This window comes from Amphiura filiformis, chromosome 2 (assembly GCF_039555335.1).
Source record: "Amphiura filiformis chromosome 2, Afil_fr2py, whole genome shotgun sequence".
In the NCBI taxonomy this organism is placed as follows: Eukaryota; Metazoa; Echinodermata; class Ophiuroidea; order Amphilepidida; family Amphiuridae; genus Amphiura; species Amphiura filiformis.
The window spans coordinates 94,558,098-94,576,864 of NC_092629.1; the positions used below are offsets into that span (position 1 = coordinate 94,558,098).

The window sequence follows — 18,767 nt, forward strand, 5'->3', positions numbered from 1 at the left end:
AGGTAAAAAGCTTGCTGATGCCATTCCAGTGACAACGAACCAGGCCAACCTTGCTGATGGAACCAAAATGCCAAATAGAGACCGGTTCGGGTTCTGTGAAATCTACGCCAAGGAAGTTTCTAACATTCTAAGTAATCTTGATGGTAGTAAGGCCACAGGGCTCGACAACATCAGCCCTAAGCTCCTCAAGATTGGTCACGATCACCTGGCTCAGCCGTTGGCCTATATAATGAATTTGAGTCTCTCCTCTGGCATAGTTCCATCGGCATGGAAGCTAAGTCGTGTCTCACCTATCTTTAAGGAAGGTGATCCAATGGACACAAGTAACTACAGGCCTATATCGGTCATCCCAGCTTGTATGAAAGTTTTCGAAAAAATTGTTCATAATCAGTTGTATCAATATATTGATTATTATCAAATCCTGTCTCCTAACCAATCTGGTTTCAGACCTAAGCACTCAACACAAACTTGTCTCGTCGATGTCTGCGACTACCTCCTAGATAATATGAGTAAAGGCTATTTAACTGGTGCTGTTTTCCTCGACCTGAAAAAAGCCTTCGATACGGTCAACCATGAAGTGCTTATTAACAAGCTTGCAAGTGTCGGAGTGTTTGGTTTGGAACTTGGATGGTTCTCATCCTATTTATCTGACCGGTTTCAAGTCACCAGAGTTAATAATCACTTATCTAGTAAGGCCCTGTCAAGTTTGGGGTCCCCAGGGCTCCATCCTTGGCCCCCTCCTTTTACCCTATATATCAATGACTTGCCAACCATCCTAAAGAGTGTTGATTGTAGAGTAGATTTATATGCAGATGATACTGCTATTTTCGTCAGGGGAAAGACAGTTGATACACTTAACAGAATCTTGAATTCTAAATTTTCTTATGTTGCCCAGTGGCTTGAAATCAACTATCTCACTCTCAACGTCAAAAAAACAAAATCCATGCTTTTTGGCACTCAACAAAAACTTGCCCGTACCCAAGATAAGCTCAACATTCAAATTAGAGGTGAGGCAATAGAACAAATTGACCAATTTAAATATCTTGGTGTTTGGTTTGACCCATCACTTACCTGGTGTATAAATATTGACAAAGTGGTCTTAAAAGTCAACAAGCGTATTGGTCTGATAAGAAGGGTACGTAATGTATTGCCAACAAAAACTCTTGTCATGTTGTACAAATCTTTAATTATTCCACACTTTGATTACTGCGATGTAGTATGGGGTAATGCCAACAATACTCTTTTGTCTAAATTGAAAGTTCTTCAAAATACTGCTGGTAAAGTTATTCTCGGTCTTCCACGTCGTTTCCCAACTGATGTCTTATTAGGAAGACTGAGCTGGGAAAAAAACTTTGTGATCGTCGTTTGAAACACCTTAATATTATGGTTTACAAAAGTCTTACTGGCAGTCTACCCACAAATCTGTGCAATATTTTTAATACTGTTTCTGACATTCATAGCTACAGGACAAGAGCTGGTTCTCAGGGAAATTTGGTCCTATCTCTCTGTCGCAACACATCGGACAGTAGAAAATTTAGTTATAGGGGGGCTTTAGCATTCAACAACCTTCCAACTGCTGCTAAAGCACCACTTCCAGCCAAGCTTGGAACTTTTAAAAGAATTGTATCTTAATGCTATTTTTATATTTTTAATATATATTTGCTATCTGTACCTAAGTGTCTTTTAGTTCCAGAGTTTGTAATTTTGAATGTATTTTAATATATAATATTTATTATTCTTGTAAATTGTTAACCATTTTGATGTATTTTGTTTGACCCCTGGGCACCCATGAAAAACAGTGTTCACACTGATTGGGTTTCCCCAGGCAAAATAAGATCTAATAAATAAATAAATAAATAAGAAACTAACAAGGACTGGTATCCTGGACGAAGTCACGTACAGAATACGTGGGCCACCTCTGCCTACCAAAGATAACAAAGGCGTGTGTGGGGACATGTGATATCCCTCATCTCAGATAGGTCATCATCGGGGCATAGTAAAGGACATTGCAGATAAGAAACTAACAAGGACTGGTATCCTGGACGAAGTCACGTACAGAATACGTGGGCCACCTCTGCCTACTAAAGACAACAAAGGCGTGTGTGGGGACATGTGATATCCCTCATCTCAGATAGGTCATCATCGGGGAATAGTAAAGGACATTGCAGACAAGAAACTAGCAAGGACTGGTATCCTGGACGAAGTCACGTACACAATACGTGGGCCACCTCTGCCTACCAAAGACAACAAAGGCGTGTGTGGGGACATGTGATATCCCTCATCTCAGATAGGTCATCATCGGGTCTTAGAGGACATTGCTGATAAGAAACTAGCAAGGACTGGTATCCTGGACGAAGTCACGTACAGAATACGTGGGCCACCTCTGCCTACCAAAGACAACAAAGGCGTGTGTGGGGACATGTGATATCCCTCATCTCAGATAGGTCATCATCGGGGCATAGTAAAGGACATTGCTGATAAGAAACTAGCAAGGACTGGTATCCTGGACGAAGTCACGTACAGAATACGTGGGCCACCTCTGCCTACCAAAGACAACAAAGGCGTGTGTGTGGGGACATGTGATATCCCTCATCTCAGATAGGTCATCATCGGGGCATAGTAAAGGACATTGCTGATAAGAAACTAGCAAGGACTGGTATCCTGGACGAAGTCACGTACAGAATACGTGGGCCACCTCTGCCTACCAAAGACAACAAAGGCGTGTGTGGGGACATGTGATATCCCTCATCTCAGATAGGTCATCATCGGGGCATAGTAAAGGACATTGCTGATAAGAAACTAGCAAGGACTGGTATCCTGGACGAAGTCACGTACAGAATACGTGGGCCACCTCTGCCTACCAAAGACAACAAAGGCGTGTGTGGGGACATGTGATATCCCTCATCTCAGATAGGTCATCATCGGGGCATAGTAAAGGACATTGCTGACAAGAAACTAGCAAGGACTGGTATCCTGGACGAAGTCACGTACAGAATACGTGGGCCACCTCTGCCTACCAAAGACAACAAAGGCGTGTGTGGGGACATGATTGTGATATCCCTCATCTCAGATAGGTCATCATCGGGGCTTAAAGGACATTGCTGATAAGAAACTAGCAAGGACTGGTATCCTGGACGAAGTCACGTACAGAATACGTGGGCCACCTCTGCCTACCAAAGACGTGTGTGGGGACATGTGATATCCCTCATCTCAGATAGGTCATCATCGGGGCATAGTAAAGGACATTGCTGACAAGAAACTAGCAAGGACTGGTATCCTGGACGAAGTCACGTACAGAATACGTGGGCCACCTCTGCCTACCAAAGCTAACAAAGACGTGTGTGGGGACATGTGATATCCCTCATCTCAGATAGGTCATCATCGGGGCATAGTAAAGGACATTGCAGATAAGAAACTAGCAAGGACTGGTATCCTGGACGAAGTCACGTACAGAATACGTGGGCCACCTCTGCCTACCAAAGACAACAAAGGCGTGTGTGGGGACATGTGATATCCCTCATCTCAGATAGGTCATCATCGGGGCATAGTAAAGGACATTGCAGATAAGAAACTAGCAAGGACTGGTATCCTGGACGAAGTCACGTACAGAATACGTGGGCCACCTCTGCCTACCAAAGACAACAAAGGCGTGTGTGGGGACATGTGATATCCCTCATCATCGGGGCATAGTAAAGGACATTGCAGATAAGAAACTAGCAAGGACTGGTATCCTGGACGAAGTCACGTACAGAATACGTGGGCCACCTCTGCCTACCAAAGATAACAAAGGCGTGTGTGGGGACATGTGATATCCCTCATCTCAGATAGGTCATCATCGGGGCATAGTAAAGGACATTGCTGATAAGAAACTAGCAAGGACTGGTATCCTGGACGAAGTCACGTACAGAATACGTGGGCCACCTCTGCCTACCAAAGACAACAAAGGCGTGTGTGGGGACATGTGATATCCCTCATCTCAGATAGGTCATCATCGGGGCATAGTAAAGGACATTGCTGATAAGAAACTAGCAAGGACTGGTATCCTGGACGAAGTCACGTACAGAATACGTGGGCCACCTCTGCCTACTAAAGACAACAAAGACGTGTGTGGGGACATGTGATATCCCTCATCTCAGATAGGTCATCATCGGGGCATAGTAAAGGACATTGCAGATAAGAAACTAGCAAGGACTGGTATCCTGGACGAAGTCACGTACAGAATACGTGGGCCACCTCTGCCTACCAAAGATAACAAAGACGTGTGTGGGGACATGTGATATCCCTCATCTCAGATAGGTCATCATCGGGGCATAGTAAAGGACATTGCAGATAAGAAACTAGCAAGGACTGGTATCCTGGACGAAGTCACGTACAGAATACGTGGGCCACCTCTGCCTACCAAAGACAACAAAGGCGTGTGTGGGGACATGTGATATCCCTCATCTCAGATAGGTCATCATCGGGGCATAGTAAAGGACATTGCTGATAAGAAACTAGCAAGGACTGGTATCCTGGACGAAGTCACGTACAGAATACGTGGGCCACCTCTGCCTACCAAAGACAACAAAGGCGTGTGTGGGGACATGTGATATCCCTCATCTCAGATAGGTCATCATCGGGGCATAGTAAAGGACATTGCAGATAAGAAACTAGCAAGGACTGGTATCCTGGACGAAGTCACGTACAGAATACGTGGGCCACCTCTGCCTACCAAAGACAACAAAGGCGTGTGTGGGGACATGTGATATCCCTCATCTCAGATAGGTCATCATCGGGGCATAGTAAAGGACATTGCAGATAAGAAACTAACAAGAACTGGTATCCTGTACGAAGTCACGTACAGAATACGTGGGCCACCTCTGCCTACTAAAGACAACAAAGGCGTGTGTGGGGACGTGTGATATCCCTCATCTCAGATAGGTCATCATCGGGGCATAGTAAAGGACATTGCAGATAAGAAACTAACAAGGACTGGTATCCTGGACGAAGTCACGTACAGAATACGTGGGCCACCTCTGCCTACCAAAGATAACAAAGACGTGTGTGGGGACATGTGATATCCCTCATCTCAGATAGGTCATCATCGGGGCATAGTAAAGGACATTGCAGATAAGAAACTAACAAGGACTGGTATCCTGGACAACGAAGTCACGTACAGAATACGTGGGCCACCTCTGCCTACCAAAGACAACAAAGGCGTGTGTGGGGACATGTGATATCCCTCATCTCAGATAGGTCATCATCGGGGCATAGTAAAGGACATTGCTGATAAGAAACTAGCAAGGACTGGTATCCTGGACGAAGTCACGTACAGAATACGTGGGCCACCTCTGCCTACCAAAGACAACAAAGGCGTGTGTGGGGACATGATTGTGATATCCCTCATCTCAGATAGGTCATCATCGGGGCATAGTAAAGGACATTGCTGATAAGAAACTAGCAAGGACTGGTATCCTGGACGAAGTCACGTACAGAATACGTGGGCCACCTCTGCCTACCAAAGACAACAAAGGCGTGTGTGGGGACATGTGATATCCCTCATCTCAGATAGGTCATCATCGGGGCATAGTAAAGGACATTGCTGATAAGAAACTAGCAAGGACTGGTATCCTGGACGAAGTCACGTACAGAATACGTGGGCCACCTCTGCCTACCAAAGACAACAAAGGCGTGTGTGGGGACATGTGATATCCCTCATCTCAGATAGGTCATCATCGGGGCATAGTAAAGGACATTGCAGATAAGAAACTAGCAAGGACTGGTATCCTGGACGAAGTCACGTACAGAATACGTGGGCCACCTCTGCCTACCAAAGACAACAAAGGCGTGTGTGGGGACATGTGATATCCCTCATCTCAGATAGGTCATCATCGGGGCATAGTAAAGGACATTGCAGATAAGAAACTAGCAAGGACTGGTATCCTGGACGAAGTCACGTACAGAATACGTGGGCCACCTCTGCCTACCAAAGACAACAAAGGCGTGTGTGGGGACATGTGATATCCCTCATCTCAGATAGGTCATCATCGGGGCATAGTAAAGGACATTGCAGATAAGAAACTAACAAGAACTGGTATCCTGTACGAAGTCACGTACAGAATACGTGGGCCACCTCTGCCTACTAAAGACAACAAAGGCGTGTGTGGGGACGTGTGATATCCCTCATCTCAGATAGGTCATCATCGGGGCATAGTAAAGGACATTGCAGATAAGAAACTAACAAGGACTGGTATCCTGGACGAAGTCACGTACAGAATACGTGGGCCACCTCTGCCTACTAAAGACAACAAAGGCGTGTGTGGGGACGTGTGATATCCCTCATCTCAGATAGGTCATCATCGGGGCATAGTAAAGGACATTGCAGATAAGAAACTAACAAGGACTGGTATCCTGGACGAAGTCACGTACAGAATACGTGGGCCACCTCTGCCTACCAAAGATAACAAAGGCGTGTGTGGGGACATGTGATATCCCTCATCTCAGATAGGTCATCATCGGGGCATACAGGGTGTATCAAAATGATTGGTACCGACGACTTTTCATTTTTGCAGATTTTTTTTACTATGTTTTGTACCAGTTTGTGGTTAATTGTTTACATATTTGAAATGATAGTAGTTTTATCTTCTCTACGAATTTTAGATCTTAAAGATAGCACATTCGGTTCAGAAGTTACATGATTCTAAAGAAAAGTAGGTGTTTTACACTTTTCATCGTAACGCTGGATCCGTTTTCAAGCTGTTGCGCTCTATTTTATTACAAATACCTGTCGAGAATGATATTTATGTTGAAGATCTTGGAAATGTTTTATTTTTCCTTGCATATTTCTTCATTCACGATGTGTTCTAATCAATATTTATTGGTTGATAGTAATGTCAAAGCCGTAATACCTTATTAACTTGAATTAAGAGCATTTATGCAATAAACATTTCAAGCAGTGAACATATTCATCTTGTTGTGTATAAGTAAAACCATGATTACGCCGATATTTAATTAACAATAGCTCCCAGATGCATCAACCTTTCATCGTCAGATTATTAGATCAATAAGTTAACATATGCCGCTTTCTATTTATAGTACAAAAACAAGATTAATTAGCAATCTAATATTTTTGATATATTTTTGAAAATGTCACATGTCTCGGTACCAATCATTTTGATACACCCTGTAGTAAAGGACATTGCAGATAAGAAACTAACAAGGACTGGTATCCTGGACGAAGTCACGTACAGAATACGTGGGCCACCTCTGCCTACTAAAGACAACAAAGGCGTGTGTGGGGACATGTGATATCCCAGAGCCATCAGGAGGCAAGGGCCAGCCTACATGTCGCATACTTAAGTACTTTGTCCTGAAGAAGTCAGAGTTACTCCTGACAAAAGGTTGACAGTTGTAATTTACGGCGGTGAACCCGCTAAAAACGTACTAATTGTTATGTTGGAATTTACATTTTATTTTGGAAATATTGTTGTTTAAAATTGAAGGAAGGTGATACTGCGAATTTCACTCACAGCATAAAATAATTATTTTACTGTTTAAAAAAAACTATGTCAAATATATATATTAGAAGCATTAACAGCTGAAATCTAGGTGATAACGCTGACGAAACTTCGGCCAAGCATAAGTGATCTGGTGAAGGAGGTCGCCATAGATAGCTGGTCGGGGTATTTTTAGAGGACAGGCAAGTGTAGCCAACAATCGGGTTTATTACCCTGACCAGAACCGACTGTAACGATGTTTTTTTATCATGGGTCATCTGCCCCACCTTAACCAGATGAAGGTGAGAGCGGATAAGACTTTTTCTTTTTGCCTTATGGGAATTGAACTCAGGACCTCTCGCACCAAAGGTTAAGAAGCAAAGTGAGATCTGTCCTTATTTGTAATTTTGTCTTTATTTGTCCAAAAAATGTACTGAAATATAATATTATAGGGTTGCTTAAACATGTTTAAAACAAATACTTATTGATTATTGATTTACAAAAACAACAAGACTTGCTTTCCAGATTTCCCAGTCATGGTGCTCTGTTTTGGTAAAATTCACTAGGTCTTTTAGAGTTGCGCGGGTGTAAATCAGTTCTGTATATATACTAAGTTTGATATTTTGTTGTATAGGCCTATACGAAATGTTTAGTCTTATACGAATTTACGAGCAAATAATTGCCAGGTAGGACCAATACTTAATGCGTGTGGTCCCAGCAAATACAAAAATACGGTATATTTAGTAGAAACCTGCTAATAAACAGACAAGAGGAAATCAACACACACACACAAGTGCCATTTTATATGCGTATTTTTTAATTTAACAAAACATGACATAACCGTCAACATGAACAACCAGCATGACAACATTATTGTACAATGTCTTTTTTATATAAATAAAGCTACACTTACTGAGCCTAAGTTTAACTTAGGTTTCTTTTCAGAGAAGATGTCTTACACTTCCCATAATGCATTTCTTCCATTTTAATTTTCTGTACTGTTTTGCTATCTAGTGCAACATGGGTCGATGGTGACGAAATCTACCTCAATAAACAGAGCACAACCAGATCATGAAATATATGTTTATTTCTTGACTATTGACCCATTTTTAGCCAGTTTATTCTCAAAATGAAAACAAAGGGAACTTGTACAAAGTAATAGGAGTGTTATTTAATGTAATGAGGTGATGTATCATGTTGTAAAGGATTCTGGGAAGGGTACAATATCTTCTTTGTTTTTCTTACTAACATTTTGTGAGTTCAAGGGATATTTCGTGATTTAAGCATACTCTTTTTAGGGTATTGTCAATACTAATGATGCCCCCCCCCCATTTTTTTCATATGAAAAAAATACCCAATCTTACAAATGGGAAATTCCAGTCTAAATCCATATGACCCCTATGGAAGACATGACCTTAATCTCCAACACAAGCAGTGTTAATTTTAAATGTGTTTACCTGAATGGTTGACTCCATTTGAAATCTATACCCCCTGTGTCGGAGAATAAGGTCATGTCTTTCATATGGGGTGTATAAATTTCAACTGGAATAGTGCAATGGAATCACTGCCTTGAAGTGGCATTTGTTTTTTAAACAGCTTTTTTATGACACACTTTTTCTTTTTACAATATGATGTATAAACACACACACACAAAAAAGAAAGTTCTCACTCCAATAAACCGTCATAAATCTATAACTGGTCATGTTTTGAGCGTATCAGATTGTTATCACATGATCAGGTTTAGCTTGATGGCAGATCACTGGAGTAGGAGAGGACCTTGTTTTTGTGTTGTTTTTATGACACTTGTTACAAAAACAGCAAAATACAAATAAATATAAGGAATTTTGAATTCTTTCCTTTTTTCTGTTTTTGTGCACATCATTTGATGCAAGTTACCTCTAAAATAGAGTTGCATAACTTCTTAGTGGACAACAAATAGCTAGGGATTACGACAACTTTTTGGAGGTCAAAATTTGGACACCACCAAAAATAAAATATAAGAATATTTTCATGAGGTGTAATGTGTTCCATTCAGCGAGGCTTTGCCAAGGTTGAATGAAACAGTTCATATTTCACTTCATGAAATATTCCTTCCAATGAACAGAAACATTCAATATAACTCATATAAATTCCCTTTCTTCCACTTAATTTTATAAATCATCAGAAAAACAAATATTAAAAAACTATAAGCTATATTTATTTTAAGAAGCAACACCCACACCAGTAATTAGCGAGGCAACGTGGTCATTGCGTGCGCTATACACTATGGACCACAATGGCCTCATCCCAATGGCATAGTTCAATAACCTCAATTAAACAATCATAGTGCAAAATTTGACCTCAAGTTTCAGATTATGAGTTTTTGTACCCAAATTGTCAAAGGTCATTCAATGAATGTGCAAATGTATTGGGGTCAAAGAACTGTGCCTTGATAGATGTGCATGTTATGGATCCTTGTGATAGCATGCTTTTGTCAGTGTTGCCATGGTGAGTATATCATACGTCATTGTTTTTTCAAATATAAGAACAAAATAAAAGACGCACAAAGAAAAGAAACAACATTATCAACAGTGATTTTACTCCATGGAGGAAAGAGGCATAGATACCTGTAAACAACAACAAAAAATCCGGAAATATCGGGTAGAAATTATGATGAAATTTGATGAAAAATTTTGAGGAAAAGTAGAAGTATATCCCAATATCAGGATTTACACAAAACTTGCATCCTTTGAGAATAAATCAAACGTAATCATGTGATGTGTTGGGACCATCAGCCTATGACACTTCTGTGCGCCAACAGCTCCTTGTTCACAGCGCATAAATGCACCGATGGCATACAAGGCCATGGCAGCCATCTTGGATATGTTGTTGAGGGAAACATACTACAATTACTTCATAAACATTTCAAATGATTATTCCTCATGTGCAGTTTTTGAAATTTACCTTTATTGCATGTCCAAGATGGCCGTTCATGCTATGTCAGCCATTTTGGATGCACAGGGAAGAGAATACTGACATTTATAGTGCTATCCAAATTGGATGTGCATGGCAGTCATCTTGGGAACCAAATAGATGGCAGAACCAGTGGCTGCACCAGGTTTTTTCCCGGGGCAGCACAGGGAGAAGCTTACCCGCAGCACGTAGTGTTCCACCCATGCCTCACCCCTGAAACCCCAATCAGAACAAAGTCAACAGAACCAAATTAGTTTGATCTTTCGATCGACCTTCGATGCTTGGTCGATTGTTATTATTATTTATGAAATCTATCAATTAACAATTGTGAAGTTTCTAGCGGGTTTGCCGTCGCACAAGTTTTGACAGTTCTAAACTTGTCTGACAGCGAACCTGCTAAAAATGAATTCCCATTGTAAAAGCCTATCCCACAATCTATCACTTAACTACTGTTATTTGTGATAACAAGAATGTCTGCATGTAATGATATTGATCCATTGCAATTTACCATTCATTTTGATTCATTGGTTGATAGTTCATTAATAACAAGCATCGAATCAGCATCGATGGTCAATCCAAAGATTGAACAAATTTGGTTGTGGTGCCGAAATGATAATTTCATTACTTGTGGCAAAATTCAAACTTTTACACAAATTCAAAATTCTGCCACACTGAAATGAACTTTATTGCCCTCAACCCTGGCGCCGCAAAAATTTGCTGGCAGTTACTACAGACAATTCGCAACCAGTCAAAGTCCCTGTGTTTTGTATGCTGTGAATTCTTGCATATTCATGAGGGTAGATTGTTCCATCGTGCCATGACTAACAATCATGCCAGTGTTTTGTGCTTTCTTGTATACGCGATAGAGCTAGCTCTACGTGTATTCGCGTTTATGCGAAAGACTGTAAAACTATGCCGTACGTGCGTAGCAGTTTCGGCTGTCGCATTTCATGGAACAATCAACCTTCATTATCGGGTATTGATGGGACTTTCACTGGTTGTGAATCTTTTTCAACGGTCAATCCAAAGTTGAACAAATTTGGTTGTGGTGCAGAACGGAAAATTTCATTATTTTTGGCAAAAATGTTGTTATTTTAGACAAAAAATGCATTATTTTTGGCAAAAATTTCAAAATTTTAGGCATATTCAGAGTTTTGACCACACTGAAATGAACTTTACTGCCTCAACCCTGCTGCTGCAAAACTTTGCTGCCCGTGTGTAATCTCCTTTCATAGTACCCTAGCTATGAATCCAATATAACAAGCTCCTCTTCATTACCATCACCCGATGCTCCCATGGCGACCTTAGCTTTCTTGGCCATCACTGCATCATCACTGTCTGACAGTTTGCGTTTCTTTCCTGGTGAGGCAGTCTGTGCTACCATAGGCTGGGCTTGTTCCTCCTCATCCTCGTCATCCATGATAATCAGGTCATCGTCATCGTCTTCTTCCACTATAGCTGTAGGGACAAAAATACAGAAATGGAGCAATTCTGATTACCGTATTCAACCTACCGTATTGTCTGTAAAATACGCTCCTCCTCTAATAAAATCAGGCTTTCGTATGATTTTTTTTTTAAACTGAGCATTTTTTTACCCTTTTTGGAGCAAATTTCTAAAAGTTGGTCAAAATTTAAAAAAAAATACAAAAAAGGTTCCCTGATATTTATATCTAGTATTTAAAAATTAAAAAAAAAAAAATTTTGGCCCAAGAATTTTTGTTGTTGTGTTGAACAAAAAAACAACAACAAAACAAACAAAAACCTTTTTTTGGATTTTCTCCAATAATGAGCATTTTGGCCCAAATTTGACCTCACAGATGCCATGTCTTTGCCATGTATCGTTTTATATTCTTTAGACCAACAATTTAGCAGTTATGAGGCGTGAAGATGTCCCCTTACCTGCAGATGGTCCCGCCTGATCACCATTAGACCCATTGGTAGTCACAGCAGCCTGGGCCTCATTACAATCCCCTGCTGGGCCCTGTACCCTGGATGGCTCCGATGTAGAGGATGACACGGCACTGTCTTGTGTGGTGATTGTATTGTTGGTTGGTGCATTGTTAGTGGTTGGTGCTGGTTCAGGGGCCGGTGCTTTGCCTTCTACTATGTATTCTTGTTCCTCTGGCAGTTTGTCGCTATATAAGGTAAGTAAGGAACAGGAGCAACAGATTTGGTTAATCAGGTGAGATTAAACTTATTTTTTTATTTGATTTGTTCGGGTTTTGACAACCTTGGATAACCCAAGAAAGCCTCTATTGAAGCTTATTTCCATTGGGGTCCATTTGAACACCGGGACGGGTTGTAGTGGGTTTAAGGGACGTTTGGAGTACGTTTAAGGGACGTTTGGACTATGTCTGCCATACAAGAGGTAGAAGGTTGGATATGAGGTGCATGTGCTTGGTACAGAATGGTATTTAGAATATCAAATGAAAGTTCATACTAGCACCTATGGGCATCAGCAGATGTGTAACGATGTTAGCCTTTAGTGCATGCTTCACACCTAACTTTCGTTTATTTACACACTCCATCAAGAAGCACATTCGGAGGTTAGATGTAGATGCCGGTACATGGAAGTACGAATACAACATCATTCAAGTGGCTAATCGCCAAGAATTTTCTGCTTTACAAATGCTAAATTCCGCTTTGTAATTTTAGCACATATCTGACATAATAAAATTTCACAAGAATCTGTGAAAATGACGCATTGCAGCATGTTTGCAGCCCGGCCAATGTGACGATCATTGCAATGTTGCAAAGTTGGGATGGGTGATTGGGTATCATGGCTGCAATGGGAGGTAAGACAGGCGTTGTACGGTAAATCTATGACGGATTTTACTTTATTTTGATGAATTTTGAAGACCCATTTCATTTAGTATTTTATTTATTTCTTTTCAATTGTATTTTTTTCTTTTTCTAGGTCATTTTTGGTTATTTTTTTCTCAGAAATGCGTTTTCGGCTTTACCTCCAAATTCCGAATTTCGCGGAATTTCCGCAACGCGGACAATCCTTGGCTTTAGTCTAATCCCTTATAATCATTAGGTCCGAGAAGTATGGTTCAGGCCTGTATTACGATTATAAGCATATGCTAAAAATACTTGGAAAAGAATTGCGCTAAACAAGAAACTTTTTGTGCTTGGCTGATCCTTGCTGGATGAAGGTCATATTGATTTATGGTCTACAGAAATGCCTCTCTCCAGACCAATGGTACGTTCAAATAGAGATGTTGGGCGTCCAAAGGTCCCGTAAACATATTATAACCGTTTGTTCAGGTGAGATTAAACTTAACTGTTTGGTAAGAAAGACTCATTTAATATAAATCGAAAGATTGTTTGATGAAGTCCTAAAGACCTGATTAAGACAATCTTAATTGAGAAATCACTTAACACCCTGAGCACTACCTGCCAATCTAACATTGCCTCTGATTGGTCAATTACATGATATCTTCACTTAAATCACCAATCAGAATGGAGCTTTTCAAAAAATTAACTCCAATTTTTCTGAGTGGTGAAATTATTCTAACAATGTTGCTAATTGGACCAATTGATAATGAAAACTTCTTTTTGGCCAATCGGCAGGTAGTTCTCATGGGGTTAGGAGCAAACTTACATGTGTATAATGTTAATCACAAGCTCATAGCTTTGTAAGAAGTCATCAGCCTTCAGTCTTGAGCCACTCTTAATTGAGAAATCACTGAGAAGCTTGTTGTTGTTTTCTGAAACAAAAAGAAAAGAACCTTATTTGGTGGGTGGTCTAAATGCAACACATGCTGTTTTTTCTCCCTCACACAAGTCGTGTTCACATTTTGAGTTACGCCCACCATAAACTTACACTAACATTGATAAAAATTTCACAAATATTTTCCCCAACTCCTAACGCATGTCCACACCTAGATTAACATTTATACGCAAACCGGTTCCACCAAGCAAGGATCATTCAATTTGGTCGGCGTAAAAATTGGCTACCACTTCCGGTGTTTCTGTGACCTTCGTCAACCACACAAAATGTAATATCGTAGTTCCGACCAAAAAAAGGTCAAACTTGCACCAGGGCAGATTGCACTTAGTCCGAAGTAAATCTTCAGACGTATGCCTGGCAGAACTCCCACTGACTATCGTTCACACTGCCACTATTCCTGGCAGCACCTATCGCTACTCCTAGCAACTTGTACTGACCAAGTTCTGCCAGTTGTACATCCGATAATGTGAACACAGCTATTGAAGCCTATCACCCAATATTCTTATTCCAAGTTTCAGTTACAATGCTCCAGTTGTTTAGTTTCTAGAAGTGACAATGTGTATTACAGTGGCCAATGGGCTATTCCAGTTGAAATCCATGACATGACCTTAAACTTCCACACAGGGGAATGGGGTTACCTTAATAGGCAACTCCATTTGAAACCTACACCCCCTGTGTGAGAAATTAAGGCTTCAACATGAAACGATGAGATATTTTCTGATTTTTCTCAAGTATCAAGAGCTTTCTTTAGAACCACTGAACCAATACTAGGCTTGTTTGTACTCATTTTAATGCATTTTTCAAGCTGATTCCAAATATGTCCATGACAATTAACATTTCTGAAAATTTAGATTTTTTTTTAAAACAAAATTTGAAATTTGTTGTGTGCAACTGACACCGTATGAAGAGAGTTAAATCAACCTCACCTTCTGTTTCCCCTTCTTCACTTGATATAAGAATGGTACCTGCAAATAGACAACAAAGGCTTACTTTAGAATTTGCATAACAACAGCATATGTGACCAGATCCGGTCCAAGCAGGCATGATTGGCTGCTGAACAGCGCTGTACACTGTACAGCATCGTTGGTCTGGATGACAAGACGTCATATGCAAACTAGTCTTTTTAAATTTGATCTTCAATTATAAAATAAACTTTATATATTAATTTTGAGGTATAATCACAATATGTGATGCGATCAAGCAAAATGAGTCTGATGTCAATCAAAATCAAAATTCAGTTTTCGACCTCATGTTTAGTTTAGTTTAGTTTAATCTTTATTAATGTCACACTCTCACATACAGACCAGCTAATTCTGGCTTATGAGTGACAAAACAATAATATACAATATAAAAATATAGCACATAATAATACATATAAATAGCACATAATAATACATATAAATATAGTCAAGGTTTTTAAAAATAACAACATGCATATACATTTAACAAAAATAAACACAAGGAAATGTTAGCTGAAACCTCATCAAACGCCCATCTTGCTATAGGCCTAGACCAAAAGAACAAAATAAATGCAAGCCGCAAATGCGCAACATGGCAGAAGCAAGCATGATGTTGATGTGTACATGAGACAGCTAAATAATAATTACAATTTATCCCTTAGTGTACACAATAGATTGACGAAGTGTGAGAATTTCATTATGAGCCATTTGCAGAGCTTTATTTTGCTGAAACCCCTATCATAATGAGACTTATGGTTCCAGAATGTTTTTAGTGTTGCTCAGAACAATAAAATACGAAGGAATTTGAACACTATTATTGATTCTATCTCAAAATCAATATTCCCGACATCCGACTCATTTTGCTTGATCACATCACATATTACAATCCCATGTCCACCCATGAAGGAGAGAAGATGCTCAAATATCAAATAACAATATAAAATGCAACAATGAAATTTTAAAAATTCACACAAGGCAGCCATTTGAGATTCGACAATATGTGCTGCAGACAACGCTATAATATTCTACATTAAGCTCCACAACTACTGTGCCAACAAATGCCAATCATGCAAACCCCAGATTCCAGACTTTGATGACGCATAAGATTCTATATCTATAACCTTGCAGTATTGAGCCAATCAGAGATATAGTAAGAATGGTCAGAAGGGGATTAAGCTTGATATTGTCAAGAGATTAAAAAGCTCAGTTTTGATTGGCTACTCAAATGATTCAGACATGTAATTAACCAATCAGGATCTCTGTATCATTCTACATACCTTTGCCATCATCTATCTCTACATCAGGTGCTATCATATTCAGCTCTCCTTTCAGAATCTGAAATTGCAAGATGAAATATCATTACATGATGGAACCTTTCACCAGGACTATTGAGAGCCGACGTGGGCCCAACAAGGTGTCAAATATTTCACCTTGATGTGGCAGTGATGTCAACGCGTTGAAGCAGCTGTTTCAGTTGCGCATCTATGCGGCGTCTTTAAGCGGGTGCGTAAGTGTACCTGTGCTTTGAGCGAACACAAGCGATTTGAGGCTGTGCCCAATGAAATGCTCATGATGTGACTGCCACATCAGGGAGAGAAACGGTATTGATGAGATGGCCCAGGCCCAGGGATGGGGTAGAAGAAATCTTAGTGCCAGGAATATTTTATGTCACAACTAAAGGGAAAGGAGAATATTACAATCATACCAATAACATTGATTATTGAAGCAACACTTATGATGGTTTCATACTTTCCTGCCGCTTGCCACTTTGACGATGATTTTGCTCCACTGCGCAATCGCACTAAAAACGTTATTGGTGACCAGTGAATAGCCGATATATCGATCATTTCACCGCTGCCGCTTGCCCAAGCGGCAGCAACGCTAGGAGTTGAATTCAAGTCAACTCGGAGCGGTGCCTCTCTGACGTATGAGAACAAAATATGATTTTGGAGCATTGCAGAGCAGCAACATTGGCTTTCAGAGTCATGCTGCTGCCGCTGAGCGGTGTACTGCTCCACTTGCAGAAAAGTGCAAGCAGCATGATGAAGGGGCACGCTGATCAGCGGCAAGCGGCAGAAAATATTAAACAGCATTATTCATAATCTCATGAATGCCATCATTGAGTAATCTTTTCTTGTTCCAATTTTGGCACTTTGATAAATCAATGGAGAACAAGTAGACCGCCTAAAGTGTCTTACATTGCATTTGGCGGTTAATATTGGAAGGAGATCACTGGCTTGCCCGGCACTATGTTGCACGGTTTGTATTAGGGTGTCTATGTTTACCTGTTTCACAGACCACTAATGCACTATCCGTTTAGGAAAATCATCATCATCAGTCGGCTGCGGAGCAGGCGACTACAAGCTTTCTCCAAATATTGCGATCTTGGGCAAGCGAAACAATTTTGTTTGGCTGCAGCATCCCATCAGTATCTCCCAGGAGGTGCTGGACATACTGTAAGTACAGTGTGCACGGCCGTCCCGGTTTAAACGTAAAAAAAGCCTCATCCCCCATTTTTCTCCATCAAAGCTGGGATTTTTGTATCAATAGAAAGCTTGCATTTTTGTCATTACAAAAGTGAACTTGAATGCTTTCATTTACATTATGTGAACACGGTAAAAAAGTGGTCCCCACCACATATGGGGCAGGGAAAAAAGTGGTCCCCACCACATATGGGGCATGGTAAAAAGTGGTCCCCACCACATATGGGGCATGGTAAAAAGTGGTCCCCACCACATATGGGGCACGGTAAAAAGTGGTCCCCACCACATATGGGGCATGGTAAAAACCACATATGGGGCATGGTAAAAAGTGGTCCCCACCACATATGGGGCATGGTAAAAAAGTGGTCCCCACCACATATGGGGCATGGTAAAAAGTGGTCCCCACCACATATGGGGCATGGTAAAAAGTAGTCCCCACCACATATGGGGCATGGTAAAAAGTGGTCCCCACCACATATGGGGCATGGTAAAAAGTGGTCCCCACCACATATGGGGCATGGTAAAAAGTGGTCCCCACCACATATGGGGCATGGTAAAAAGTGGTCCCCACCACATATGGGGCATGGTAAAAAGTGGTCCCCACCACATATGGGGCATGGTAAAAAGTGGTCCCCACCACATATGGGGCATGGTAAAAGTGGTCCCCACCACATATGGGGCATGGTAAAAGTGGTCCCCACCACATATGGGGCATGGTAAAAAGTGATCCCCACCACATATGGGGCATGGTAAAAAGTGGTCCCCACCACATATGGGGCATGGTAAAAAGTGGTCCCCACCACATATGGGGCATGGTAAAAAGTGGTCCCCACCACATATGGGGCATGGTAAAAAGTGGTCCCCACCACATATGGGGCATGGTAAAAGTGGTCCCCACCACATATGGGGCATGGTAAAAAGTGGTCCCCACCACATATGGGGCATGGTAAAAAGTGGTCCCCACCACATATGGGGCATGGTAAAAAGTGGTCCCCACCACATATGGGGCATGGTAAAAAGTGGTCCCCACCACATATGGGACATGGTAAAAAGTGGTCTGAAAATAAAAGAAAATATGGGCTGAAAATAAAAGAAAATGCGTAAATTTTGGCAACAAAAAAAGAGGAAATCAGCTGAAAAGAGGAACTCTCACATCCCTGAG

General features: G+C 40.9%; 1 protein-coding gene across 1 annotated transcript in view; it reads right to left on the minus strand.

Moving 5' to 3' along the window:
* Positions 1 to 8,274: 8,274 nt before the first annotated feature.
* Positions 8,275 to 18,767, minus strand: part of LOC140146856 (SUMO-activating enzyme subunit 2-like) — a 38,767-nt gene continuing 28,274 nt past the window's right edge. Inside the window, exons 14-18 of the mRNA XM_072168746.1 lie at positions 16,400 to 16,457; positions 15,090 to 15,128; positions 14,035 to 14,140; positions 12,327 to 12,562; positions 8,275 to 11,885 (exon numbers count right to left, since the gene is read on the minus strand). Of these exons, the coding sequence (XP_072024847.1) occupies positions 11,671 to 11,885; positions 12,327 to 12,562; positions 14,035 to 14,140; positions 15,090 to 15,128; positions 16,400 to 16,457 (654 nt within the window). The 3' untranslated portion in view covers positions 8,275 to 11,670. The remainder of the gene's footprint in view (positions 11,886 to 12,326; positions 12,563 to 14,034; positions 14,141 to 15,089; positions 15,129 to 16,399; positions 16,458 to 18,767) is intronic.